A 26575-nucleotide genomic window follows, 5' to 3' on the forward strand; every position below is an offset into this window, starting at 1 on the left:
TAATGTAGAATTCTGAACATAAAACAAAATTATTCTGTATTAAGTTTTCATTACCAAATTCAGATGCTTTCCATATGTATTATTATGCAGTATGGAGTACTTTCTCCTCCTGAAGGCATTAGTTAATTCTGTTCAGTGGTCATTATTAATGTATGAGCCTTGATACATGGCAGGCTTTTTAACCATGGAGGGCATCAGAACGTAACAAAAAGCTATCCTTACCCAATGTCCCTGTGCCCTTCACTGTCAGCTGTGGCTCAGTTGTTAGCATTCTCACCTGAGTCAGAAGGTTGTAGGTACAAGTCCCACTCCAGAGACTTGAGCACAAATATCGAGGAAGTGCTGCACTGTTGAACCTGTGACCTTGTTGGTGTATACCCCTTACTAAATTGCTTAGTTTATATATTTTTACAAAAGCATGAAATTAAGAACTCATCTAAAGGGACTGTCCAATTTTAAAGCAATATATGGCTTTGATCATAGTAATGCCCCCCAACAGAGCCACCTTTCAGATGAGACTCTCTCGGGTGGACGTAAAAGATCCCATGGCACTATTTCAAAGAACAGCAGGGGAGTTCTCCCAAACGTCCTGGCCAATATTTATCCGTCAATCAACATCACTAAAACAGATTATTTGGTCATTATCACATTGCTATTTGTGGGAGCTTGCTGCATGCAAATTGTCTGCCGCAGTGACTACACTTCAAAAGTACTTCATTGGCTGTAAAGCGTTTTGGGATGGCCTGAGGTCATGAAAGGCGTTATATAAATGCAAATCTTTCTCTCAACAGCAATTACAGTACTCCTGCCACCACCTAGGTGCTCGTAAACCAGAGATTGAAACTGCAACCTTGTTGGTGCATACCCCTTACTAAATTGCTATTTTTACAAAAGCATGAAATTAAGAACTCGTCTAAAGGGACTGTTCAATTTTAAAGCAATATATGGTTTTGATCATATTCATGCCCCCCAAGAGTCATCATTCTGATATGTGGTGTTGTGAGATGCAGTTGTTAATAAGACGATTAGTGCAGCAGCAAGGGTGTGTGTGTGCATATATATGCAGGCATGCATGCATGTGTATATGCAGGCATGCTTGTGTATGTGTGATTAGTGCAGCAGCATGGATGTGTGTGCAGGCAGACTTGTGTGCGTGTGTCTAGGCATGTGTATGTGATTAGTGCAGCAGCATGGGTATGTGTGTATAAGCAAGCAGGCATGTGTGTGTATACTTGCGCCTTGACCCTTGACCCGGCGGCGGATGGCCGGTTCCCATTGTTTTGCGGCGGCGACGTCACTGAGCACATTTCCCGGTTTGAGTGAGGGAGAGAGAGAGAGAGAGAGACAAAGAAAAAATAAAGAGAGGAAAGGGAGCGCGCACGCGGCGGCGGCCACTCACACAGAGGCGCAGTCAGAGAGGGAGAGGAGGGAGCACGAGGACAGCGGGGGGGCGCGCGCACTCGTGCGTGTGCGCGCGCGCGGTGGGGGTGGGTGGGGGAGAGGCGAGCGCGAGGGGGGTGGGGGGGTTACGCGAGTGAGAGAGAGCGCGCGCGAGACACACACACACACACACAGGGGGAGAGAGCGCGAGCCGGGGGGAGGGGGCGGCAGGAGGAGCCGCGCGGACAGAGCGCGAGACACACACCACACACACACAGGGGGAGAGCGCGAGCCGCCACTCTCGCACACCGAGCCGGCCGAGAGGGGGTGGGGGGGGGTGGTGGCGGCAGCAGCGCGGCCGCGGCATGCCAGGCTCGATGTTCTCGGAGATGGAGCCTGTCAGCGACACTGGCGGCGGCGGCGGCGGCGGAGGCGTTAGCAGCGCCGGTGATGGTGCGGTTGATGCCGGCGCTGCTGCCGCTGCTAGTGTCGTCAGTGTCGCTGTCGGTGGTGGAGGAACCATCGCCGGTGCCGCCGCCGCCGGCGGGACGGACGAGGAGCAGAAATCGCTGCGGCTCGCCTTGGAACATCTCTCCATCTTGGGGTTGGGGGAGGAAGGAGACGGCCTCCTGGGCGAGGGTGGTGCAGGAGGAGGAGGGGGTGTGGTGATGGTGGTGGGGGATGAGGAGGAGGACGAGGACGACGAGGATGAAGTGGAGGATGAGGGCGGCATGAACGGGCTGCCGCACTCGGCCGCCTCGCTCTTTCACCCGCCGCTGGTGCCGCCGCCTCCCCCGCTCTTCACCATGCCGGGAGACCCGGGGCGCAGGAAGAGCGTCAACATGACCGAGTGTGTGCCGGTGCCCAGCTCCGAACATGTGGCGGAGATCGTGGGAAGGCAAGGTAAAAAGACGCAAATGAGGAAGCGACACAATTTATTTTACAACAAAAAGTTTTCCCCACACTCCTCCAAAGGAAGATGCAAATGGTTTAAGCAGCAATAAAACACAGGCAAGCTGGAAATGTGCAAGGGAAAATGAGTATTGTTAAATATGACAATGCATTTAAATTATAAAAGGAAACTTGATAAATCACAGGTTAAAATGCAAAGCAAAAAGCCAAGAGGAAAAATACGTTTTTTAATGCATGAGATTTAGAATATATGTATATTTTATATGTATGTGTGTAACTGGGATGGGGAAGACTCAGACTGGTGTTTTTTTGGAGCGGATAATTGCTCCAAAAGATGGTTTCATTATAGATCTTAGACTTTCCGAAAGTGCATTGTTGAGGTGATATGGTTCCATTGACCATTTTGCACCAGGAACTGACAGGATTGTTTATGGTAATGTTTTCTGCATCGTTGGAAGATGTTGAGACTCTAGTTTGGGGTTATTGGGTTTAATGCAGTTCCTTTGTTTGTATGTGGGGGTGGCGCGAGAGGGGCAGAAATAGCTTTTTTTGTGCAGAGCATAAATGGATGAAGTATTGCAGTTGAGGCGCTAGAGCGTTTAATGTTTAATGACGAAATCTCCAACCGAGATAAATCGTCAATTTCTTTACCATTGCAATCTATTAACAATATTATTGTGCTCAAAAAAACTCATTATATTGGGAAAGATTGTTTATTTGAAACTGGGACGGTTGCATTACTTTTGTTCTGGATATATATACATGAATACACACGCAGGGTTGGTGGACGGATGTACTGAATCCAGCCCAGTGTGGTAACTGGTTATTGTGTATCGTTGGACTGAAAATTCCCTTCAAACACAGTTTTGTTCTAATACTGTTAAATAAGTAGAAAGTGTATGTTCTTGTGTTGGAATTAAAGATGACGAGCATTTCTTTTTCGTGAATGGAGGCAGATTTTTTTTACTGTTTCATTGTTCCCTTTGTTAAGGAATCAAACCATGCTCTGATTTATATGCTGACATCATAGGCTGTCGGGTTTAGGCTGGGAGTCTGGGATTGATTTAACGCTGTTTCAAATTTTTGCTTTTGTTTCCAGAGCTGCAAATATTGCCATAATTCGAGTAGGTTGATTTCCAAAATGCTTCTAGATATGAAAACTGACTTTAAAAAATCTTCCTTAAAATACTTTAGGTGTTCGCTTTAAAAAAACACTTTCGTCAAAGTTAAATATTCTTGCTGAACCTTTATGCAATTTTGAATCCTTAAAATGTGCATGTAATCAATTGTACTTGGGACATCTTTATATGGTTTTGTTTTTATGTAGAGGCAAAATAACCTCGTTATTTAACATTACAACGCACAGTGAAAATATTCATTGGTTAACATTTTGTTTTAATTAAGTACATGTTCTTTGCCTTTTCTTTCAACATGAGATTACTAAGGTACCCAAACTAGATTTTGTGGAAAATATTTAAAATAACAAAAGGTCTTGTCATTTTGCATTACCGCTAAGGAATGATACTGCTATAATTATTTTGACCCCTTTAAAGACCACTACAGCTACATAATAGCATAGCAACTGAGCACTTTTGGAAACTTCACATACGTATATCCAGTTCTGAGTGCAGTGTAAATGGTTGCTTTCTTGCATTTTAATTTCTCCATACTTTCCCACCTCCCTTTGCCCCTTCACTCCCTTCTTTTGAATCTGGTAGAAACTTATGTTGGAATATGATTGGCAGCCATTGGGTGTCGCACACAAATAGCTATTTTTCATTGTTGAGCCTGGACAATGAGCGCTCGTGGGCTGTTTGATTGGAGGGTAATCACATCCAAGCTTGATTGTGCCCTCACCTGATGCTTGTGCATACAGTGCCAGCAAGGGTCATAAAGTGGTAATCAAGCGTGGGAATCCTAGACAATTAGCAAATGGGCTCAGTAGTTTTTGGCACATAAGTGGTTGAAAGTTTTCATATTTAGTATGTCATCTAAGTAAACACTTTCAGATGAAGGATGTATCAGCATGGTGGATGATTTCCAGAAACGGAATTTTGCTTCCTCTTGTTTGAGCCAGTTATGTCACTTTGGCTCCATAAGTATTTGTTGATTTGTTTAAAGTTATTTACTTTTTGTTGCAAGAATAAGCACACTGTTTTAAACCTCCACCTGCCACTGGTAAACCTGGCTGAGATGGTGGATAACCACCTCCCAGATCATACAACCCTGAGGAGGTAGGTGTTGACGTTTCCTTTGATTTTAGTACTCTCCTGAGGAAACTAGATGGGCTCTACTTAGTATTTCCCACAGAGTTGTACCACCCTTCTGTGGCACCGCTGGTTGGTGCTACAGTGAACTGTGCGCATAAAATTATACATTTCTTGGAAAATGCACTGTATAGATTTCATTTCCATTACTTGTGATTTCTCTCTTCTCTTCCCCCGCACCCCCCCACCCTTGTGTGTTCCTGTAATTTCCTAATACTTTCTTAATATTTCCATCTTTTTATGCTTATTACACAGTAACTTTAGAAAGCAATAGCTTGGTGGCTTCGCGTCTATCAACAAGGACAGTGCTTCCAATGGAGGAAGAGTTGCACGGGGCTGTGTTAGCACTCTCTGGCAATTTCAGAGCAATATTAGTGGAGGATTGGGATAAGTTTGGCTGCAGTTGATATCTAGCCCGGGAAAACTTTGAAAAAGAGGAGGCGATAACTTGAAAATTGAGACATTTATACTCTCTCAAAGCCACTCACTTTTGGATTATTCTATGTTTGGTGTTCAAAATATGAATTTTAAAAAAAACTAGCCGCAGCTTGTGGAAAGTACTGCTGCACACTAAAGTTTTGTGCTTCCTAAATACAGCTGCACTTCGTTCTGCTTTACATGCCATTTTTCATTAAAAAAAAATGTAAAAATGGATGATGTGCACAAAGGGAGAGGAAAATGGACCGCACATGCTTTTATAAATTATTTCTGGCCCCCTCATCCAATTTTTCTTGTCACCTGAAAGTGATACTATTCTGTCCAAGTGGACATCATTCATGTGCGAGTCAGACAGTGAGTATCAGTGGGCTATTTGACCATTTTGTGAGGGATAGGAGAGAACATGATGTGAGCTTGGTCGAGTCCTCGCCGAATGTCCACTTGCATGCAATTTCCAGCAGGGATCACTGGTAGTAACCAGGCTCATTCTACCCATGTTCCCTTCATTTCCCCTCCCCCCCCCCATTCTACCCATGTTCCCTTCATTTCCCCCCCCCCCCCCCATAGTCCAAGGATGATGCTTAGGGTAACTCTAATATTTATATTGCCCATGTGCACCCCGATTGGGACCTTCCTAGTATGCATGTTCAATTCCCTACTGAGCTGGGTAACCATGATTGTTTTTGCAAAAAGTAAGAAGAGCTAACCACTCAGAACTCTCCAGTGAGTTGTACTGGTCTGGCTGACAGCTTTGCATTTTTTCATATTTAAAGCTGTCCTACTGTTGTCTCTCTAGAGCATTATAAACTGACCAACAGCAGCCAGTTAAATTATAGCACTGGCTGTTTTATGTGTACTTCTAATTAAACAATTTAGATCTCTGGTTTGAACTTTTACTCTTTGTTTTGTATTTTTCTCTCAACCTAAATGGTTTAAGATAGCAGTGGGTGATGATTACTGCTTCGGTTACCCTAAGATGTGAATGAAATTAAAATTATTTGATTTTATAATTCAGTTAAAGGGTGGGAAAGAGACCAAAAAAGAAAAAGGAAAGGCACTTGCCCATAGAGAGTCAACCCATGTTTGCTATTGTACAGTTGTTAGTAAGAAATTCTAGAGCGCAGGCTGCATGCTGTGATCTTGGCCAAAGAGCAAATAGAAAACGAGACTTGTTTTAATTCTGCTCGCTGTAACTGATGAAAGTCTATCATTGTTGATACTGATTCATAGCATTGACAAAAATAAATCGTTTTGTAATAGAGATCAGAATATCTAATTGCTAGCATGTGAAATAACAACTTGACTAGTGGTTGGTCATATATTAAATGACATTCCTACAAGAAACACCACTTTTCCTAAAATTGGCAGTGAACGTAATCATTCAAGTTTTCGGAGTTTTTGTTGGTTCAACATCACTGGGTCTGGGTACACAGCACAAAACTGCCTAAATTGCTACCAATAAATGTACTGAATTGGCAGTAGGTCTCGATATTTTATCTAAGTCCTAGCTCCTGTTGCATTCATAGATTCTTGGACTACAATATGCAAAAACAAATTGAGAGTCTCACTGAATTAAAAATGTATTACCCTGTACGGGAGCTGGATGGAACAGTCGGCTAGAACACCATTCTTTCACCTCTGGCACCTTGGTTTAATCCAATCTGCAAATTGGGTGACTTTTTATCAGTTTCAAGCCAGGGTCTCTGGGCACAGCTCAAAACAGCATAATATACCAACAATAAATGTACTGAATTGACAGTCTCACTCAAATAGGATGCAAGGATCACTATTGTAGTAAAAACAAAACATTTGTACTGGTGCAGTATCTGAAATTGGGGTTAAGATATTTTGGACCTAAATTTCCCCAGGGGTTGCTCCTTTTTTTCTGGAGCAACTTGATTTTTCTGGACTATCTTTTTGGTTGCAATTCTGGCCATTTAATTTGCGCCAGTGTAAGTGAGTCCGTTTTTTTTTTCAAAAGGGGGCGTTCCCAGCCACTTACCCTTGATTTAGGCGTTTGGCCAGCAAATAGTTGCTCCAAACTAACTTAGGCCAGCGTATGTTGCCACTTGCACAGAAAAACCTTACCTACTGTTAAGGAATCGGTGCAAGTAACTACATTTAAAGCACCACCAAGCACCAAACAAAGCACAAAAAGTAATAAGCAATTAATTAACAAATAAAATAGAAGGAACCCTTCACCTAAAGCACCAAGACCAAAGTAATAAGCAATCAAATAATAAATAAATAAATAGAAGGAACACTTAAAAGCACCAAAATCAATCAGTAAATAACAAATTAAGAATTGAAATCCTACCTTAGGGAATGCTGCGAGCCACCGATGAGGGAACCCATTCGGCCAGGGTTAGAGACGGCGTGCTTCGGGCCCCTCCCACATGGCCTGCAGCGCGTACTCTCAGATTCGGCCTGCCAGGAACTACTGCACATGCGCGCAGACGTTCCCGGCACTGTTTTCAAAGCCGGGACCTGGCTCCGCCCCCAATCCATTGGGCCACGTTGCGCCACGACCGAAGAGAGGTTGGGGAGCGGCCAGAAACCAATGTCATTTTTCGGTGCGCTTGGAGGCGAACAAAAACGGCGCACCTCGGGTGAGGGCGCCAGAAAAACAGGTTATGGAAACTCTAGCCCATTATTTGGACAGAGTTCACTTTGCAGACCTCTGCTACATCTGATGTTTCGGTTGATCACATAGTCCATAGTTCAGAAGCCGCTCATTTTTGTATTGGAACCCATAAAGAAATTATTTCAGTGTTGCACATCAAATACATTTTGTGGACACCACAGTTTTCTAATAGTTAAAATTGTAATTAAAGTATTTTGTAATTGCAATATTTTATCTAATTGTTCAAAGTGGGTGTCTTGCTAATGATTGTAAATGCCAATATATCTCATTTTACTTTTCAAGATTTACTTTTAAAATGGTTGGCAGAAAATCCTTTTTGGAAAGTTTAATTTGTATGTGTTAAGGAGGGGTTGGACTTTTGCTACCATCCAAATTAACAGGAAGGACTGTTGTCTCAGTTCTACTTTGATCCATGTAATATATAGAATTGGTCTGGACAAATGTCAGGTCAAAAGTACAAACTGATATGAATACCTGCTATTGTAACTCTTATTTAAGGGGAATGGGCTTTATTTTTGCCTATTTTCATCCCTTCTGAAGGTGCCTACCTGGAGCAATGTTCATGGGAGCCCTCCAGTACATTGCCCGAAAATGTGTGCTGCATGTATGAACCTTGTATGTCAGCAGCCTATTCAACCACAGGGAGCATCATAATCAACTCTAGACTTGCCCTCATTCAATGTTTGTATACATGAATACTATTAAGGGAAGTTTGACTGATTTTCCTTCCCTAATTTAAGAATTATATGAAGCTAATTGTAGTACGAACATGCTGCCCCGTCTGAAGTCAGCGTAATTCACATGGTGGCTGGTGTGCAATGGCCATCACACGTTTTAAAAAAAAAAAAAAAAATCCACGCATAGGCATCTTCCACCCTTCAAGCTGTAGTTCGGGATATAGAATATTGGGTCCTTCAATGAAACACCTGTGAACTCATCCATTTTTGGCGTGGAAGCAAGTCATCCTCGCTTCGAGGGACTGCCGATGATGAATTCACATAAAGCAGGAATTGAGGGTCATGTGCTTTAAAATGTCTCAAGTTGGTGGAAAGCTGTTCACTTGTATGCCTTCTAACAGCTAACTCTTTAATATGCGCTTATACCTGATTTTGGATAACCACTTTACAATTGGAAGCAAAATTATTAGATGAAAGTTTTTTTGGGAGGGATTTGTACATCTCAATTTTGTCAATTAGACAATAAAACATTTTAATTTTCAGAATGTTTAAAAATAAATACTATGGGCCCAAGTTTCCACATGATTTGCGCCTGATTTTTAGGAGCAACTGGTGGAGAACGGACTATCTTAGAAATCGCAATTCTCCACATTTTTTTTTTCTGCAGTTCTAGTCAGGTAGAACAGTTCTACTTTGGAACGGAATTTTTTCTTCAAAAGGGGGCATGTCCGGCCACTGACGCCTGATTTCAAAGTTTCCACAGTGAAAACGTACTCCAAACTAAGTTAGAATGGAGCAAGTGAAGATTTTTGTCGAACTGAAAAAACCTGTTCTACACATTAAAAAATCAGGCACAGGTTACAAATTAGGCGTCCAGAACGAGGGGGGGGGGGGAAGGGAAGTCATTAAATTCTACAATAAATCCTTATTTATACTTCTACAAATATTATACAAATAAATCCAAGCTGAATAAACATTTATAAGCAAAGAAAAGATTAAATAAATCATCTTCGTACCTGTGTGAAAGTGCTTCAGGCACGGAGAATGCTGCAGGCGTTCGTTCCCGCGGAGGGGAGGGGGGAGGGGGGGGGGGGGGGAAGGGAACAGCCGTTTTGTTCCCGCGGAGGGGATGGGGGAGGGGGGGGGGGAAGGGAACAGCCGTTTCGTTCCCGCGGAGGGGATGGGGGAGGGGGGGGGGGAAGGGAACAGCCGTTTCGTTCCCGCGGAGGGGATGGGGAGGGGGGGGGAATTGAACAGCCGTTTCGTTCCCGCGGAGGAGAGGGGGGTAATTAAACAGCCGTTTCATTCCCGCGGAGGGGAGGGGGGGGGAATTGAACAGCCGTTTCGTTCCCGCGGAGGAGAGGGGGGTAATTAAACAGCCGTTTCATTCCCGCGGAGGGGAGGGGGGGGGAATTGAACAGCCGTTTCGTTCCCGCGGAGGGGAGGGGAGGGGGGAAGGGGAAGGGGAAGGGAACAGCCGTTTTGTTCCCGCAGAGGGGAGGGGGGGGGGGGGAAGGGAACAGCCGTTTTGTTCCCGCGGGGGAGGGGGGAAGGAGACAGTGAGAAGGCTGCAAGTGCTGATGTGCTGATGGCAATGTGCTTTTATTAAAAAATGTTCAAAAATTAAACAGCTACAAAGAACTACAAAAATGGCCGAGTGCCAATGTTTTTTTCACACTGAGCATGTGCGAACGCTCCAACGTGCACGCGCAGCGTTGCCGGCAGGAAAAAAACGAATTTAAATAGTACCCGTTCCCTCCCACTTACAAAATCGGCGCGTGTGTAGGCTCCGCCCCCCTGGGCGCCGCGCCAGGCAGACGAGCTGCAGAACGCTCCAGAATCGCGAGTTTTTTTTTTAGGCGCGAAAAACGGGCGCCCGTTTTTTATCGTGTGGAAACTCGGGCCCTAAATTCCTTAGCTGCTGCTTTGGTACATTTAGAATGGGTATATCTCCACCTCTGTCTTACTGCTGCTGTAAGATTGATCCATGCCTTTGGTCACCTTCGACTCAATTACAAAATGGACTTGTCGGGCTTCTGAGCTCCAAACTTTCCATATTGCAGCCTGAACAGAACTCTTCCCTATCCTGCTCCTGTCCTTCCCAGCTTCATCAGTTTCCCATCCCATAGTGCATTGATTTCAAAAGTCTTGCCTTCATTTACTTCTATGGCATTGTCCCCCCCCATCTAACATTCTTCAGATCTCTGTTCCAGCATGTGTCCTCCATTCCTCTGTTTCTATTGCCCCTCTGCTCCTCCATCAAGTAGTGGAGCCTTGAGCTGTCACTGCTCCATTTGCTTTTCCAAAAAAACTCTAATTTTTCTACGCCTATTTCCTCCTTCAACAGTGTCTTTAAATCCTATATTTTTCCTTTTGCCTTTGGTCAACAATCCTAAACCTTCTCCCATCATTACTTAATCCGCATCTAATGGTATTTTCCCCATTACTACTTGGTGTTGTATTTTTTTCCCTCTATAAAGAGCTTAGGGTACTTTATCACATTAAAGACACTATAAAAGTGCCAAGTTATTGTAGTGCTGTCTACTATAATAACTCGGACCGTGTAGATCACAAACCTTTTTACTGCACTGAAATGGCATGGCAACTTTGCAGTACTGAAATGGTGAAAATAATTGATTTTTAATGAAATCAACAGGCTTTTAATTTTGCCTGTTGTGGTAGTTTCAATAAAATGTGGAACAGTGACTATTAGAAATATAGAACTTAAAATATATTTTCATTTAGTGTACTCAACATAAACTGGCATTTTAAAATTCTGGTGTGGCAGAGAGGGTTAGAATACTGTCCTTTTACCTCATGTGATTTCAGTCAAGGCTAAATGAAAATCTCTGTGGCAGCTGTAAGAGTCCTATAGAAAATAAGTTTGGGCAGTCTAGTGGGTGGGTGCTACAGCACAAAATTGTCAACAGACTTTATTATGTTGCCATAGATGGCTGATGATGGAGTGATCCTCTCTTACTAAAATGTGTGAAGGAATGAAAAGTATGCTGTTCTGATTGAATTAGAGGTACATTTTTGGGAAGAGTAATAGAAAAGGTTTATACTGCATCTATCCATGCAATGGCTAGAAGTACTTGATACTGACATGGAGTACTTAAAATGGAAGTCTTCCATTCTGCAGTACTGATGTCCATGACTTTGTGCACTTAAAAATACACATTTTTCTTAAAAGTAAATTTGAGTGCAATATATTTACCGAGGCATATGAAAGCATGGGTCTTACGCTAAACATTAGTAAGACAAAGGTCCTCCACCAGCCTGTCCTCGCCACACAGCATTGCCTTCCAGACATCAAGATCAACGGCGTGGCCTGGACAATGTGGACCACTTCCCCTATCTCGGGAGCCTCCTATCAACAAGAGCAGGCATTGATGATGAGATCCAACACCGCCTCCAGTGCGCCAGTGCCGCCTGACGAAAAGAGTGTTTGAAGATCAGTCCCTCAAAACTGTCACCAAGATCATGGTCTACAACGCTGTAGTAATACCTGCTCTCCTGTATGGCTCAGACGTGGACCATGTACAGTAGACACCAAGCCGCTGGAGAAATACCACCAGCGATATCTCCGCAAGATCCTGCAAATCCCCTGCGAGGATAGACGCACAAACATTAGCGTCCTCGTCCAGGCCAACATCCCCAGCATTGAAGCACTGACCACACTTGATCAGCTCCGCTGGGCAGGCCACATAGTTCGCATGCCAGACACGAGACTCCCAAAGCAAGCGGTCTACTCGGAACTTGTCCATGGCAAAAGAGCCAAAGGCGGGCAGACGAAACGTTACAAGGACACCCTCAAAGCCTTCCTGATAAAGTGTGACATCCCCACTGACATCTGGGAGTCCTTGGCCATAGATCGCCCCAAGTGGAGGAAGTGCATTCGGGAGGGCGCTGAGCTCCTCGAGTATCGTCGCCGAGAGCATGCAGAAATAAAGCACAGGCAGCGGAAGGAGCGTGCGGCAAACCAGGCTCCCTGCCCACTGTTTCCCTCAACGACTATCTGTCCCACCTGTGACCGAGACTGTGGTTCTCATATTGGACGATACAGCCACCTAAGAACTCATGCTAAGAGTGGAAGCAAGTCTTCCTTGATTCTAAGGGACTGCCTATGATGATGATGATGATTTCAAATATAATTTCGTAGTATACTGTAGCTGAAATAAGTACCGTTAAAAAAACTTTAATGTTTAATGAGTGTACGTTAAAGATTCATCAGTTGCTAATTTACTTATTGCAGTCTGGTTTTGGATTCAGTGGAGACCTCTGCTTTAGTCATAAGTTCAGAAATAATGCTGCAGGTTAAATGTACCTTGAACTGTAGTTGCACATTTTTCCCACTAATTAAAGTTTATTGTTTTGGGATTCTTTATCACCATCCTAAATCTCAATTTACAAACTTACTTCAAAGACATACTCGTAACATTTGATCACAGTTCATTATAGTTGAGGTGAAACATGATATGCTTTTAAGTTCTGGAATTTTTTGGAGATAATTGGGCTAGAATTTCCAAAAAAATCCACCAGCGCCGGATTGCCGCCCAAAGTACCACGAAGATTTTAAAATTACCGCGGGCGATAAATTCCACAAAAGAAGGAAAAAATTCTGCCTAGTGAAAATTAAAATGGACCTTGCACCCCGATTCTTTGCGGAAAACGTGATTTTGGGCCAATTGGGCGGTTCTTAAAATGGGCGGTAATTAGTAAAACTTAGATCGAGGTTGTGGGTTGGGCATAGGAGGGGGGAAAGCACACGTATTTTTTCTAAAAAACGTAAAATAAAAAAATCAGAAAACATTCTCTGGACCTTTTTCAACTTAATCGCTGTAAAAGAATTTAAAAATAATAATTAAAAACCCTTTAACTTTTTTTTAGGGCTACTTACCCACCGCCCAACTCCAGCTGCTTTTCATGGGCGTTTTTTTCCCTATTTACCTATGTCAAAATTCAGGTGATAGCAGTTTTTGGACGGTGCATGCCGGCGGTCCGCTCCCCAGTGGTTTTGGAAATCGCCAGCAGAACTCTTTCTGGAAATTTCCGCCGAGTGGTTTTCCGACCAATACCACTGAGAAATCGGGCGGAAAATCCAGCCCAATAATGAGTCCACTTTAAAACAAGGTAGCAAAAGCTGATACAGGGTGCAAATAGCTGGGGTTGATAATGCAATTTTGGGGAATTGGGATGGTTTTTGAGTTTGCTCTCCGTTAAAATGATGCATTCTGTTTCATTTTAACCTAATACCTGTACTTCAAAATTAAGATTTTAATTTTGTTTTATAAAGAAAAGCAGTGACATTTTGGATTTTCAATAAACCATTACTTCCTCAAAAGTTACTTCAGCAGTCACTCTTTAAGTAGCTAAAGGTTAACCAAAAACATTTTATTTGAATTTTGCGTAAGTTGTAAAAGGCAATAATATATCTCTAGTTTAATTTTCATCCAACTTACTTGTGCATTAGCCTTTAAACATGAAACACCTACTACTGCAATGAGATTGGAGATGTCCTCTGGTATATGTCGGTGTTGAATTTTTCAGATTAACTTCTCTTACTTTTAGACAATAGTGGACACTCGGGTTATGTTCAACAGGGACCTGGTTAATTCATAGTCATCATGAGGGGAACAATAAGGGTGAACTGTCTGATTTGCAATCTTTGTATCATTATTGCACATTGAAGGATTTTAAATGGTGAAATAAACACCCATGGGTTTAATTTTTATTTACTTGTAGGTGAAGAAACATAATTAAGGTCATCATCCCAAAATGTTCTATTGAAGACTCTACCCCAAAAATGTTAACATTAAAGTCAAGTCTTTTCTCTTTACAGTTACAAATGGAACTGCTGTGTCCTTCCAGCAATTTGTGGTTTTATTTGATTTCCAGCTTCTGCAATTTTTTTTTAAGTTTTAAAAATGATCTGTGGCCTTTTAACATTTGACAGGATTGTTTGGGAGGTTGGTAAGGGGAGACGAGGGATAAGAATGAAGACGTGACATAAAGGTGTGCATGACAATGGCTCAAGTTTGCTAAGTATCAATGATTGTGAAATGTGCTGGGTGATGTTGAGCAAAATGATGAGTTGTGAGCAGCATTGGGCACTTTAGCAGTTACCATTGCACTATAATGGGAGATGGTGTACCTGCAAAGGCTAAGAATTCAAGCAGGATTGAAAAAGAGCAAACACGTGTTGAAAAATACTGTGAAGAGAATCAAAATCTTTGCTTTGGCTGAGCTGTGCAGTGTGGAAGGATACTGTCTGTTGGATGATTGTACCTTGATGCCAATTGTAAGAATCCATCATTTTAGGCTTTAAAGCTCTCATCATATCATAGGCAGTCCCTCGGAGTCGAGGAAGACTTGCTTCCACCCCTAAAATGAGTTCTTTGGTGGCTGAACATCACAACACAAGAGCCACAGACCCTGTCACAGGTGGGACAGATATTCGTCGGAGGAAGGGGGGGTGGTGGCACTGATTTACCACACGCTCCTTCCGCTGCCTGCGCCTGACCTCTTCACGCTCGCAGCGTTGAGATTCAAAGAGCTAAACGCCCTCCCAGATGCACTTTCTCCACCGAGGGCGGTCTTCGGCCAGGGTCTCCCAGGTGTCAGTGGTGATGTTGCACTTCATTAGGGAGGCTTTGAGGGTGTCCTTATAATGTTTCCGCTGCCCACCGTTGGCTCGTTTGCCGTGAAGGAGCTCCGCGTAGAGCAATTGCTTGGGGAGTCTCCTGTCTGGCATGCGAACTAAGTGGCCTGCCCAGTGAAGCTTATCGAGTGTGGTTAGTGCTTCAATGCTGGGGATGTTAGCCTGGATGAGGATACTGATGTTGGTGCATCTGTCCTCCCAGGGGATTTGCAGGATCTTGCGGAGACATCGTTGGTGATATATCTCCAGCGACTTGATGTGTCTTCTGTACATCGTCCATGCCTCTGACCCATACAGAAGGGCGGGTATTATTACAGCCCTGTAGACCATGAGCTTAGTGGTAGTTTGAGAGTCTGGTCCTTGAACACCACTCTTTTTCTCAGGCGGCACTGGCGCACTGGAGTCGATGTTGAATCTCCACATAAATGTCTGACTTTGTTGACAAGAGGCTCCCAAGGTATGGGAAGTGGTCCACATTGTCGAGGGCCGTGCCATGAATCTTGATGACTTGGGGGGGCAGTGCTGTGCGGCGAGGACAGGCTGGTGGAGGACCTTTGTCTTACGGATATTAAGCGTAAGGCCCATGCTTTCATATGATGTTGAATGATAAAGATTCTACCATCACTGTTTGCATAGAAGTAGAAATTCTGCCATGCTAACTAAGATGGTGAGGGATCAGGTTTATAAATGTTGGGAGGGGGTTGAAAGAATATTGAAGATTATGTCTAGCAGTGATCTGAAATTTAGCTATACACAAATCCTGAAAATATTTCATCATTTACCCCAAAGATTGTACATAATATTTCTTATTAAACTCATTAGTTTTAAATCTTTTAGAAATGCTTTTTGCCAATAAAATTACTGTAAGCATTTAATTTATTCCACTAATTCAAAAGAAACTTTCTTTAATGTTACGTCAGTACTTTTTTAATACATATTTTGCAATTGACTAACTTATGTAAAGCTCACTTGTTGCTTTTGAATCTGAAAGCTGCGCAACCTCCCCATGGCCACTGAACTGAAATTGCAGGGAAAAAAATCCATTTACTTTTGGTGACGTATTGATTTTAAAAGTATGAACCCAGTGAGTGTGTTTACTGCTCTCCAGTACAACTTATTCATTGGTTACAATCTTCTGCTTCTGAAAACATTCATTTAGTGGGGTGAATTTTTGTTATAATATTTTATTCCCAAAAGAAAGAAGATACTTGCTTTCCAGTAATTCAGATCATATATAAAATGTGCATTGAACTACTATCAGGGGTGGGGGGCGGGGGGAGGGAGGGACATGACTACATGCAGAGGTTGCTGTTGTATTCCTTCTCAATAATGCTCAATGCCTCTGGTTGTGAGTTCCCTGCAGTCTCCCAAGTCCATCTGAATCATCAGCACTGAAACTGCAGAAAAGAGTGAGAGTAGTGAGTGCAAGCATGAAAAACATCTTTCATTTCTGTACTGCTCTGCAGTACAGACACCTCAAACATTTTCAATTAATGAAGATGGCAACAGTTGGGAAAACTGAGAAAGGGGGATGGGGGAGTGGCAAAGGCAGAGACAAAGGAAGACTTGTGGGGGAAAAAAGGAGTGAAGTTGCACGGTGGAGGGAACTAGGCAGAAAGTTTCAGAGGAAGTCCAGTGTAGTGACTGGCATCCAATGGTGAAGCAGCGGGAGTGGGCGGGGTACTAAAATTAATTCAGTGTTCATGAGACTTGAGCAGATCGTCTTCAAAAAACAAATTAAATATCAATATCTATATCAGATATCCAAGCCAAAGCTTTCCGGTGTAACAATGTGGATAAGTCCTCCTGTGAATTTCCTCTGAGCAATGTGCAACGATGTGTTCCAGGGCCTGATTTAGGAACTCCACAGTCGCATGATTGTGATGCATTAATCTTCCAATCAAGGAGAAGGTGGCGGTTGATGGCTGTCCATTGTTTACGAGGGAGGTTGTACTATGGGGTCCTCTATAATGAATCCTTTTGGTATTAAGTTTGGAGGAAATTTTCACTTATCCGGATCTTATTGGCAGGCAGTTAGAGACTGTAGTAACAATCTTTGTGTCGATTTGTAGTAGCTAAGAGAGTTAGCAATCGTCATCATGCATGTGGGAATTGACCCTTGCTTCTTGATGGTCTGACCAAGGAGTAGCATGTAAATAGTGGAGGACAAGACCAAGGCTGGATTCTTATGGTGCACAGGAAGGTGTCCATTTCGGCCTGAAGGCAAAGCCGCTGAGGCCATTGGAATGCCTACACTGCAACAGGTATGAGTGGAATATTTGGGCCATGGAGGAAAACTGCAGAGGAGACATTATTGCAGAAGTATGTAGTGGTTAGTGATGTGGATGGTGGCAGAGAAGTGGATGAGTAACCGAATAATGGTTACAATCTCACACATTAACCATGTGATTTTGGCAGAGCAGAAGTCAGATTGCAGGGTCTCGAACAAGAAAGATGGTAATATAGCTGCAAGACACCCATATGTTCCAAGAATCTGGAATGCAAGAATAGGTTGGAAATAAGGTGGTGGATGGAGAAAATGGTGGAGTTGAGGTTACCGACACTTGAAAGACTTACATTTATACGGCGCCTTTCACAACCTTGGGACATCCTAAGCTTTGCAACCAATTAAGTACTTGTTAAGTGGGACATGTTTATTTGTAATACCTAAACCTCTGATTGGGTCCCCTTGATAACAAGACTTGATTGCTGATTGGTCCCCCTTTTTTTTTTTCACCTTCATGTTGCTTTTATTAAAAAGACTTTTATAACTGCTTTGGATATGGGTGTGGGTTAAATGTCCTTAGCAAATTCAAGGAAGTTGCGCCAACCCCCCTCCAGTTGACATACCTCTTTCTGGTGTGCCAATGGCAGCATCGATGTAATGCAATTATGACATTGGGGTCCTTTTGGAGTTTTAGCCAACTGATTGGCGGAGGGTCTACCATATCCAAGGTGAAGAAATGGCTGCCAGTTTACATCAGGTCGGTGAGCTTTTTGCCGGCCGTTGCCGCCGGGTCCCATCGGGAGCCATTTTTGACTTCGTTGTGTGGATGGGTCCCCTTGGAGGATAAGACGCACCCAGCAGTTTCTCTAGAATGTGTAATTAGAACCGCCCTGCCTACATAATGAGTGACTTTGCAAAGTGTAATTCGAGCCATTCTGATTGCCAACTCCAGACAGAACAGAGCTCACTTTGAACAGGCAGGGCTCACTCTCACAGGTTAAGACCTTCTCTTTTCCCCCCCCACTCCCCCCTCTGCCAAAACAAGTTCCTAACCCATCCCCCAATGGGGCATTGTGTGTGGGTCCACATGCACTGAGCCTTCCAAGAAATCAACCAGGTGTAGGGGGAGGATAGGGAGAACGTGGTACAGGTGTAAAGCGTCTTGCCATCTGGATCATGCTCTCGCTATTAACCCCCCCCCCCGGTCCCCTCTTCCCGTCCTCCCTCCTTCTGCTCTCCTTCCCCCTCCCATCTCTGATCTCCGCGCTCTCTTAGAAGGCCGTGAAAATATTCGTGTAGATAAATCACAATCTATAGGTAACCCAAAAAGCCCTGGCAGGCTCAGACTCTGGGAGCAGCTCAGCAACGTGATTTCTTTTGGCCCTGCTTCTGGCTGCCTTCTCGTACTGCGCGAGCAAGACCGGATTGAGCGTGCTTGCGCAAAAGAGGCACTGTCCATGGCATGCATGCGCAGAAGGACACACAAATGTTTGTGCAGATAAGCACTCTATTTTAAGCGTAGTTGCTGTTGTAATGTAGGAAATGGAGTAGCCAATTTGCGCACAGCAATGTTCCACAAACAGCAATGTGATAATGACCAGATAATCTGTTCAGTGATGTTGGTTGAGGGATAAATGTTAACCAGGACACCAGGGAGAACTCTGTTCTTCTTCAAAATAAGTGCTGTAGGATTTTTTACGTCACCTGAGGGGGCAAGCAGGGCCTCAGTTTCACGTCTCATCCAAAAGACGGCACCTCCAACCGTGCAGCACTCCCTCAGTACTGCACTGGAGTGTTGGCCAGGATTATTTGCTCAAGTGTTTGGAGTAGGAACCCACAAAGTTCTGACTCGAAGCTGATTGTGCTACCACTGAGTCATGGTTGACACAGGGCTGTAGATGTGAAGTTGGGTAGTCAGCAGTTGGGATAAAAGATGATTGAAGGAGCAAGTGGCAAGCTTCAACAATGATTATGCTGAAGGTGGAGATAGGAATAAAAACTTCACATATTGAGATTGATGGAGGGTAGGAGGGAAAGCTGGTAAATAAGGGGAACTGTGAGGAGGCAGCAACAGCTCTGAAAATGGCCTTAATCTTTGAAAAGAATAAGTCCTCAAGTTCCTGACATTTAGCACAAGGTGAAGAGTTGAATTGTTTCTGCTTTCCAGGAAGATGGTATAGTAAACCGTTTTAGCCAGGGGGAAGGAGTAATGTTTTATATTGATGTGGTCTAGTTATATCTGACAGCAGACAGCCATGCTAGTCAGTTGACAAAGTACATTTGCGCTCAAGCTCAGAGTTGAGACTTCAGAGATGCCTGTTGTATGGGGGGGATGGTAAAGGAGAGGAAAGGTGCAACAAGAGAAAATATTATCTGGATAAAATTTACAGAAAGGGAAAGCTGAAACTTTGCAGATGTCACTTAAACAACACAGTAAAGTTTGTGTAGTTCAAACATGTTAATTTTTGAATTGCTAGTATGTATGCACATTCTTTTTTGATTATATGGGAATATTTCTGGTGGCAGAATTCTAGTTGGCATAGCTTGTATACATTCGGGCTGCAGCAGCTACAGACCTAGCCAATTTTTATGTTAAATTAAGATATACCCATCGACGGATTTTTTTTAGGAGCCTGATGCCATTTTTGAGTGTTTCTAATGGCAACTATGACATTTGTGGATTTGCAGTTTGACGTTGACTTGAAATTGAGCAGATAATAGAAACATAGAAAATAGGTGCAGGAGTAGGCCATTTGGCCCTTCGAGCCTGCGCCACCATTCAATAAGATCATGGCTGATCATTCACCTCAGTATTCCTTTCCTGCTTTCTCTCCATGCACCTTGATCCCTTTAGCCGTAAGGGCCACATCTAACTCCCTCTTGAATATATCCAGTGAACTGGCATCAACAACACTCTGCGGTAGGGAATTCCATAGGTTCACAATTCTGAGTGAAGAAGTTTCTCCTCCTCTCAGTCCTAAATGTCTTACCCCTTATACTTAGACTATGCCCTCTGGTTCTGGATTTCCCCAACATCGGGAGCATTCTTCCTGCATCTAACCTGTCCAGTCCCGTCAGAATTTTATATGTTTCTATGAGATCCCCTCTCATCCTTCTAAACTCCAGTGAATACAGGCCCAGTCGATTCAGTCTCTCCTCATATGTCAGTCATGCCATCCCTGGAATCAGTCTGGTGAACTTTCACTGCACTCCCTCAATAGCAAGAACGTCCTTTCTCAGATTAGGAGACTAAAACTGAACACACCGTTCCAGGTGAGGCCTCACTAAGGCCCTGTACAAGTGCAGCAAGACCTCCCTGCTCCTATACTCAAATCCCACAACGATGAAGGCCAACATACCATTTGCCGCCTTCACCACCTGCTGAACCTGCATGCCAACTTTCAATGACTGATGTACCATGACACCCAGGTCTCGCTGCACCTCTCCTTTTCCTAATCTGCCGCCATTCAGATAATCTGCCTTCGTGTTTTTTGTCGCCAAAGTGGATAACCTCACATTTATCCACATTATACTGCATCTGCCACGCATTTGCCCACTCACCTAACCTTTCCAAGTTACCCTGCAGTCTTTTAGCGTCCTCCTCACAGCTCACACTGTCACCCAGCTTAGTGTCATCTGCAAACTTGGGAGATATTATACTCAATTCCCTCATCCAAATCATTAATGTATTCCAGCACTGAGCCCTGTGGTACCCCACTAGTCACTGCCTGCCATTCTGAAAAGGACCCATTTATCCTGACTCTGCTTCCTGTCTGCCAACCAGTTCTCTATCCACGTCAGTACATTACCCCCAATACCATGTGCTTTAATTTTGCACACCAATCTCTTGTGTGTGACCTTGTCAAAAGCCTTTTGAAAGTCCAAATGCACCACATCCACTGGTTCTCCCTTGTCCACCCTACTAGCTACATCCTCAAAATTCTAGAAGATTTGTCAAGCAGGATTTCCCTTTCATAAATCCATCCTGACTTGGACCGATCCTGTCACTGCTTTCCAAATGTGCTGCTATTACATCTTTAATAATTGATTCCAGCATTTTCCCCACTACCGATGTCAGGCTAACTGGCCTACAATTCCCTGTTTTCTCTCTCCTTTCTTAAAAAGTGGTATATTAGCTAACCTCCAGTCCATAGGAACCGATCCAGAGTTGATAGACTGTTGGAAAATGATCACCAATGTATCCACTATTTCTAGGGCTACTTCCTTAAGTACTCTGGATGCAGGCTATCAGGCCCCGGGGATTTATCGGCCTTCAATCCCATCAATTTACCTGACACAATTTCCCGCCTAATAAGGATATCCTTCAGTTCCTCCTTCTCACTAGCCCCTCGATCCCCTAGTATTTCTGGAAGGTTATTTGTGTCTTCCTTCGTGAAGACAGAACCAAAGTATTTGTTTAACTGGTCCGCCATTTCCTTGTTCTCCATTATAAATTCACCTGAATCTGACTGCAAGGGACCTACATTTGTTTTCACTAATCTTTTTCTTTTCACATATCTATAGAAGCTTTTGCAGTCAGTTTTTATGTTCCCAGCAAGCTTCCTCTCATACTCTATTTTCCCCCTCCTAATTAAACCCTTTGACTTCCTCTGCTCTATTACAAAATTCTCCCAGTCCTCGGGTTTGCTGCTTTTTCTGGCCAGTTTATATGCCTCTTCCTTAGATTTAACACTATCCTTAATTTGCCTTGTTAGCCACGGTTGAGCCACCTTCCCTGTTTTATTTTTACTCCAGACAGGAATGTACAATTGTTGAAGTTCATCCATGTGATCTTTAAATGTTTGCCAATGCCTAACCACCGTTAACCCTTTAAGTATCATTTGCCAGTCTATTCTAGTGAATTCATGTCTCATACCATCGAAGTTACCTTTCCTTAAGTTCAGGACCCTAGTCTCTGAATTAACTGTGTCACTCTCCATCTTAATAAAAAATTCTACCATATTATGGTCACTCTTCCCCAAATGGCCTCGCACAACAAGATTGCTAATTAGTTCTTTCTCATTACACATCACCCAGTCTAGGATGGCCAGCCCTCTAGTTGATTCCTCGACATATTGGTCCAGAATACCATCCCTAATACACTCCAGGAAATCCTCCTCCACTGCATTGCTACCAGTTTGGTTAGCCCAATCAATATGTAGATTAAAGTCGCCCATGATAACTGCTGTACCTTTATTGCACGCATCTCTAATTTCTTGTTTGATGCTGTCCCCAACCTCACTACTACTGTTTGTGGTCTGTATACAACTCCCACTAGCCTTTTCTGCCCTTTGGTATTCCGTTGCTCCACCCATACTGATTCCACATCATCCAAGCTAATATCCTTCCTTACTATTGCATTAATTTCCTCTTTAACCAGCAACGCAACGCCACCCCGCCTCCTTTTCCTCTCTGTCTATCCTTCCTCAACGTTGAATACCCCTGGATGTTGAGTTCCCAGCCTTGGTCACCCTGGAGCCATGCCTCCGTGATGCCAATTACATCATATCCATTAACTGCTATCTGCGCAGTTAATTCGTCCACCTTATTCTGAATATTCCTCGCATTGAGGCACAGAGCCTTCAGGTTTGTCTTTTTAACATACTTTGCCCCTTTAGAATTTTGCTGTAATTTGGCCCTTTTTGCTTTTTGCCTTGGGTTTCTCTGCCCTCCACTTTTACTTTCCTTCTTTCTATCTTTTGCTTCTGTCCCCATTGTACTTCCCTCTGTCTCCCTGCATAGGTTCCCATCCCCCTGCCATATTAGTTTAACCCTTCCCCAACAGCACTAGCAAACACTCCCCCTGGGACATTGGTTCCGGTCCTGCCCAGGTGCAGACCGTCCGGTTTGTACTGGTCCCACCTCCCCCAGAACCCGTTCCAATGTCTCAGGAATTTGCATCCCTCCCTTCTGCACCACTCCTCAAGCCACGTATTCATCTGAGCTATCCTGCGATTCCTACTCTGACTAGCATGTGGCACTGGTAGCAATCCTGAGATTACTACTTTTGAGTTCCTACTTTTTAATTTAGCTCCTAGCTCCCTAAATTCATCTTGTAGGACCTCATCCTGTTTTTTTTTTTTACCTATATCGTTGGTACCAATATGCACCACGACAACTGGCTGTTCACCCTCCCTCTTCAATTGGTGCTAAAGCTTAAGACACTGAAATCCTGCTTACTTTGTGAACCATTATCAGTGCTATTCAGCATGAAATATTGTAATACTGTACTTAAAGATGCAATGACAAGCTTTAATTTCATTTACTTTCCTCTAATTAAGGTGTTGACTCATGGTGGGATAGTTTCACAGGTGTGGGCACCCATTTATATTTTGATTTGGCAAGGCTTTGCTTCTAGTGGGAATAGAGTTGAAGTAGGCACTTGGGCTGCCTTTGGCATTAGTACTGTAATCAGCGTATTCAGCATTGTGATTTGAAAAAATATCCTTCCACTTTTCGCACATCTGTTTGAACTTGGATGAAGCTGATAAGTGATGGTCTTTTGGCCTTTCTGGAATTGGATTTTGAATGTCTTAGTTCAATTGCTAGTGGTTAAGCCGTAAACTATCCATAATTCTGCTCCTTGTAACTGAAATATGTGAACTGTAAATATTGCATTAATGAAGTTTGGGTGACCCTCTGAGGTTGGAGTTCAATATGTCTTGAGACAGGGTAAAGGAACCTTCAGTTTCTATCTAACTTTGGAGTGATGGATGCTGATGCCAGAATTGTAAATATTTCCGTTTCTGTTTGCTAACCTTTACTTTGAGCCAGAATTCACATTGTCCACATGACGTGTCTCAGATATTTGCAGCCAGGCTGATGCAAATTATGCAAATTTTAGTCTTCCCTAAATTAGAGCTTTTTCCTTTTAAAGATTCAGTGGTGCACTGTTGAATTTCTAATGAGGGAACAGCTGAATCTGAATCATAATGGCAACAAGAGCCTTCATTTCTTTGAGGGACAGTACTTAAACAAAAACACACTGGGCTACTTTGGCTCAGTACATAAACGTACTGTCTGTTGTACTGAAGCATACAAAGCAGAAAGGGCCCAGTTTTCTTAATCTCAGACTTGGTTGATCTCAGCCATGCTGTAATGGAAGGGAAAAGAGAGGGTGGCTAAAATTTGCACCAGTGCTTTCGGGGCTAGAGAGCAGGAAAATCAGACCAGGAAAGCAAAGCGAGAGCATGAAAACATTTTGGCAAGGAAAACCCAGAGATGTTTGATGTCATAGGCACTCTCTTGAAATCGAGGAAAACTTGCTCCCACTCTAAAAGTGAGTTCTCAGCTGATTGTACAGTCCAATGCGGGAATTAGTCTCTGTCACAGGTGGGGCAGACAGTGGTTGGAGGAAAGGGTGGGTGGGGAGGTGGGGAGCCTGGTTTGCCGCACACTCCTGCTGTCCGTGCTTGATTTCTGCATGCTCTCGGCGACGAGACTCGTTGCTAGGCACCCTCCCGGATGCTCTTCCTCCACTTAGGGCGGTCTTGGGCCAGGGATTCCCAGATGCCGGTGGGGATTTTCACTTTTATCAAGGAGGCTTTGAGAGGGTATCCTTGAAACGTTTCCTCTGCCCAACTGGGGCTCCGAGTAGAGTGCTTGCTTCGGGAGTCTCGTGTCGGACATGCGGACGATGTGGTCAGTGCTTCGATGCTGGAGATGTTAGCCTGAGCGAGGACACTAACTGCGTCTATCCTCCCAGTGGATTTGCAGGATCTTGCGTTTTATAAATGCAGATGTTTTATAAATACATTAAGAGCAAGGGGATAACTAAAGAAAAAGTAGGGCCTATTGGAGACCATAAAGATAATTTGTGTGTAGAGGCAGAAGATGTGGGTACGGTTCTAAATGAATACTTTGCATCTGTTTTCACAAAAGAGATGGGCGATGCAGACATTGCAATCAGGGAGGAGGAGTGTGAAATATTAGATGAAATAAACAGCGAGAGAAGAAGTATTAAGGGGTTTAGCAGCTTTGAAAGTGGATAAATCACCAGGCCCAGATGAAATGTATCCCAGCCTGTTCAGAGAAGCCAAAGAGGAAATAGCAGAGGCTCTGACCATCATTTTCCAATTCTCTCTGGCTACTGGTGTGGTGCTAGAGGACTGATAATGAGGTACCTTTGTTTAAAAAGGCAGAAAGGGATAGACTGAGCAATTACAGTCCAGTCAGCCTAACCTCGATAGTGGGGAAAATTATTGGAGAAAATTCTGAGGGACAGGATAAATCCTCTTTTAGAAAGACTAGGATTAATCGAGGACAATCAGCATTGATTTGTTAAGGGAAGGTCGTGTTTGTCTAACTTGATTGAATTTTTTGAGGAGTTAACAAGGAGGGTCGATGAGGGTAGTGCATTTGATGTAGTGTATATGGATTTTAGCAAGGCTTTTGATAAGGTTCCACATGGCAGACTGGTCGCGAAAGTAAAAACCCATGGGATTCAGGGCAAAGTGGCTAGTTGGATCCAAAATTGGCTCAGAGGCAGGAAGCAAAGGGTAATGGTTGATGGGTGTTTTTGTGACTGGAAGACTGTCTCCAGTGGGGTTCCACAGGGCTCATTGCTGGATCCCTTGCTTTTTGTGGTATATATCAATGATTAAGATGAATATAAGGGGTATGATTAAGAAGTTTTCAGATGATACTAAAATAGGCTGTGTGGTTGGTAATGAAGAAAGCTGTAGACTGCAGGAAATTATCAATGAACTAGTCAGGTGGGCAGAACAGTGGCAAATGGAATTCAATCGGGAGGAATGCGAGGTATTGTATTTGGGGAGGGCGAACAAGGCAATGGAATACACATTAAATGGTAGGATACTGAGAGGTGTAGAGGAACAAAGGGACCTTGGAGTGCATGTCCACAGATCCCTGATGATAGCAGGCCAGGTAGATAAGGTGGTTAAGAAGGCATACGGAATACTTGCCTTTATTAGCCGAGGCATAGAAAACACAAGCGCAGGAAGGTTATGCTTGAACTATATAAAACACTAGTTAGGCCATAGCCAGAGTACTGCATGCAGTTCTGGTAGTCACATTACAGGAAATATGTGATTTGCTCTGGAGGGTACAGAGGAGATTTGAGGTTGTTGCCTGGACTGGAGAATTTTAGCTATGAGGAAAGACTGGATAGGCTGGGTTTATTTTCTTCGGAGCAGAGGCTGAGGGAAGACCTTTTTTAAGGTGTATACAATTATGAGGGGCCTAGATAGAGTGGATAGGAAGAACCTATTTCCCTTAGCAGAGGGGTCAACAACCAGGGGGCATAGATTAAAAGCAATTAGTAGAAGGTTTAGAGGAGATATGAGGGGAAATTGCTTCACCCAGAGGGTGGTGAGGGTCTGGAACTCGCTGCCTGAAGCCTTCACCATA

General features: G+C 43.6%; 1 protein-coding gene across 1 annotated transcript in view; it reads left to right on the forward strand.

Annotated features, from left to right (window-relative positions):
• The first annotated feature begins 1677 nt into the window (after nt 1–1677).
• LOC139229170 (RNA-binding protein MEX3B-like) overlaps nt 1678–26575 on the forward strand; it is a 32691-nt gene continuing 7793 nt past the window's right edge. Inside the window, exon 1 of the mRNA XM_070860828.1 lies at nt 1678–2283. Coding sequence (XP_070716929.1) covers nt 1746–2283 — 538 coding nt within the window. The 5' untranslated portion in view covers nt 1678–1745. The remainder of the gene's footprint in view (nt 2284–26575) is intronic.

This window comes from Pristiophorus japonicus, chromosome 18 (assembly GCF_044704955.1).
Source record: "Pristiophorus japonicus isolate sPriJap1 chromosome 18, sPriJap1.hap1, whole genome shotgun sequence".
Lineage (NCBI taxonomy): Eukaryota > Metazoa > Chordata > Chondrichthyes > Pristiophoridae > Pristiophorus > Pristiophorus japonicus.